The 3362-nt window shown below is 42.3% G+C and overlaps 1 protein-coding gene across 1 annotated transcript; it reads right to left on the reverse strand.

Moving 5' to 3' along the window:
- Window positions 1-261: 261 nt before the first annotated feature.
- Window positions 262-3147, reverse strand: LOC107413104 (calcium-transporting ATPase 12, plasma membrane-type-like). The gene has a single exon (XM_016020974.4). The coding sequence runs from the start codon at window positions 3145-3147 to the stop codon at window positions 262-264; it is 2886 nt and encodes a 961-aa protein (XP_015876460.3).
- Window positions 3148-3362: the final 215 nt, after the last annotated feature.

Genomic DNA, 3362 nt, shown 5'->3' on the forward strand with positions numbered 1-3362 from the left:
GTCATGCTCGAAGCAAGGGCTTCTCTACAGCAGCCTTTCCACCAGGTGAATTTTATTCATACCAAATTGAGCCTCGTCCAACTTATTCTTAGATAGGCACAAGTATATATATGCACTTACGACCCATATATATGAAATCATCATATAATATTGAGTATTGTCTGTGTATATGATCAGATATATGAGATAAATAATTTTATTTAACGCGTATACATTTATATATATATATATATATATATATTAAGAAATAAGGCGCGGCATCTAGCGATTATTTCCTGGCTCCACCCGTCTTTCCACCAATACATTTCCTGGCTGCGCCCGTGTTTCCACAACATAGAAAACTCGACCCTCTTCGTCCATGTGCGGTTCCTCCGGAACAGGTACGTACTTGACCCCCCAATCGATAGGCCAAGAAATCCCTGAAAATCCAAAACACATACACCATTGCCACCCCCCCAACCTCACAAAATAATCACTGTCATTGTACAGAAATAATTCCCCAAACGCTATCTGAACACAAATTGTTATTGCTACAAGAATCAGAAACGATATGTCCCTGTGTATTCCTTTGAACACGCTCTTAATCCCACCTAGACTTCTTGCATTGAATTCATTGAAAACTTGGCAGAGCATGAAAGCATTGAAGATCAAGCTGTTCCTTTCGGCAATACCTTGTACACCAAAAAACGATTTGGCCTGGAAGAGTAAAACCAAAACGACAGCAATCTGATACAGAACTTGACCCAAGATATTCCTCCACATGGTGTTTGATATGAGTGGCGGCACTTTCTCTCTCCTACCCTTAAGTTGTTGTGGCCTTCTGAATCTGATAAGTTCTTTGTCAGGGGGCATTTGATCCACGGCGAGAGCCAGAGAAGCCAGTGTGTTTATAACCAAGTTGAGCCACAGTACTTGGGTGGTGTTCAATGGGATTTCACCTGCAGAAACAACTGAAATAAAGAATACAGCAAGAGTAGCAAGATTGAGAGTGAGCTGAAACTGTATGAATCTCTGGATGTTGTTGTAAATGCCCAAACTCGATCTCAAAACTTTAGGCACCGTTGCAAAATTACCATCCAGGATTACAATATCAGAGATCTTCTCGCTGCTGACGTGGACGTCATCGGTGTTGCCTCGTCCTTGGATTCCCATTGAGATTCCAACGTCAGCTTCTAACATTGCCAATGCATCACCATTTGTGGTATTACCACAAACTGCAACGATGTGGCCTTGTTTCTTCAAAGTTTTCACCATTAGGAGTTTATCATCAGGAGATGAACTTGCCATCACTTCCATATTGTCAACTTTTTCCATTCTTTCCCTTTGAGAATAGCTTCGAAACTCCTCACCTTTCATTACTACTGTGTTGTTGTCCCGGTCTGGACCGAGTATTCCACATTGCCTAGCTATGTCTATTGCGCTGGATAGATCATCACTGGTGAACATCTTGACATCTACTCCCGCATTTCGACAATCTTTAACGGCTTCATTCAATTCCGGACCACGTGGATCTTTGACACCCACCAGTGCAAGTAGTACTAGACCATCTTCTTTCAGCGTTTCTTGTTGTCCACCCTGATCATCTCCAGTAACAACATTATTGTGTGCAAAAGCAATGCAATGGAGGCTGCTCTCTTTCATACCTTGAATGATTTGCCGGAATTCCGCTCTTTGTGTATCAACCAGCTCGTTGGTTGTTCCCGAACTGTCGTAGTAGCTCGAACACATCGCTAGAATCGCTTCTGCTTCTCCTTTCCAATGAACGTGGACTGTGTTGTCTGCTACCCTTTTGATCAAAACCCCACTTTGTATGTTCTCCGAATCGAAAACAACGTATTTAAGAACTGTACACCTGCTTCTCACTTCCATATCAATATCCAACTCATGAACTGCCCATGAAATAACTGCTTTATCAGTTGGGGTACCATTTCTAACACTTGTATTCAGAGCGATTCCCTCCTCCAATAATTTTTTAAAAGAATTAGAAGCATTCAAGAAGTAAGCTTCGTTTTCCGAAGAGTACCTGCCTGCCCAAAACTTATCGACCTTCATCTGGTTCATGGAGAGAGTGCCTGTTTTGTCCGCACAAATGGTGGTGACAAACGGCATGGTTTCCCATCCGGAGAGGTCACTCACCATTTCCATGCCAGCCACCATTCTCTTCTTCGAATAGTAAATAGTGAGCGGCACGCACAGTCGCAAGCTTTCTGGGATCGCAACCACAATAGTGGTGAAAGCAGCCGCTAAAAATTTCAGCACTGAAGAATCGAAAAAGCCACCATGCGTGATGTGACCGTCACTGAACTCCTGATTTCCGTCGATGCCTTTGGTGGTCCCGGTGAAGTATCTGATGGTCACGACTACGAAGCCTATCAAAGCAATTGGTAAAGCAAGGTTCTTGCGAATCGAAGCAATGAGCCGGTTCAATCGTTTTTCTACTGTGGCGATTCTCTCCTCGCTTTTTCTATCGCGGCTGTGTTCCCTCATCGTTTTGCACCACTTTGCCTTCATTCCAACTGAAGTGACCATCATCTGGCAGCCATAACCGTCAACAACTTGAGAACCAGAAAACAGAAATGGATTCGTCTCGCTAACAACATGTACGTTGTCACCACCCTCACCGTCCTCTACTTGCAGGTTATGACCTTTTAAGAACAAGCCGTCTGCTGGAACTTTGTCTCCGATCTTCAAGCAAACCACATCTCCGACAACGATTTCGGATATCGAAATCTTCCTTCTTCTCCCACCTCTCAAAACTTCAAATTTGTTACCATTCATCATCAATTTAGACTTTCGAGCTGAGGGTATGTACCTTCCGACTGCAGAGGCAGCGATGAAAAGGATAAGAGCTGCAAGAATGTTCACCAAGTTGTTTAAAATGGCAAACTCTTGTAGAGGTCGCCATATGGAAGGTAGAAAACCCTCCGGAGGCGGCTTCTTGTATGCGTTCGAACCGAATCTTTTGCGTCGTCGAGCAATCTTCTTTTCATCATCAAGAATTCCGTTGTTGATATCGGTTTCGAGAGTTTCTGCTACACCTTTAATCCCTTTCAGTTGCTTGTTAAGTCGTTCCACATCTTTCTCCTTCACAACTTTCATTATCTTTTTGTGTTCGATATGTTTGACTTTGATGGACTTGACATCCATTTTTTGTTGGCTCGAAAATCAATAATAATGGCGGAAAAAAGAAGAGAAACAAGGAATTCTGGTTTTTCGCACTAGATGTTTTGTTTTGAAGATTTTATGGATATAATATTCGGAAGGGAATTGTGAAAGAAATGGCATTGGCAGTGCTTCGGATATATATATATATATATATATATATGCTTTCTCATTTTCTAAATCAATTTCTTCGTCTTATG

This window comes from Ziziphus jujuba, chromosome 3, assembly GCF_031755915.1.
Source record: "Ziziphus jujuba cultivar Dongzao chromosome 3, ASM3175591v1".
NCBI classification, from domain to species: Eukaryota; Viridiplantae; Streptophyta; class Magnoliopsida; order Rosales; family Rhamnaceae; genus Ziziphus; species Ziziphus jujuba.

Bases quoted from the DNA above. Each gene is read 5' to 3' on its own strand.
- LOC107413104 (XM_016020974.4), bottom strand. From the start codon at position 3,147: ATGGATGTCAAGTCCATCAAAGTCAAACATATCGAACACAAAAAGATA.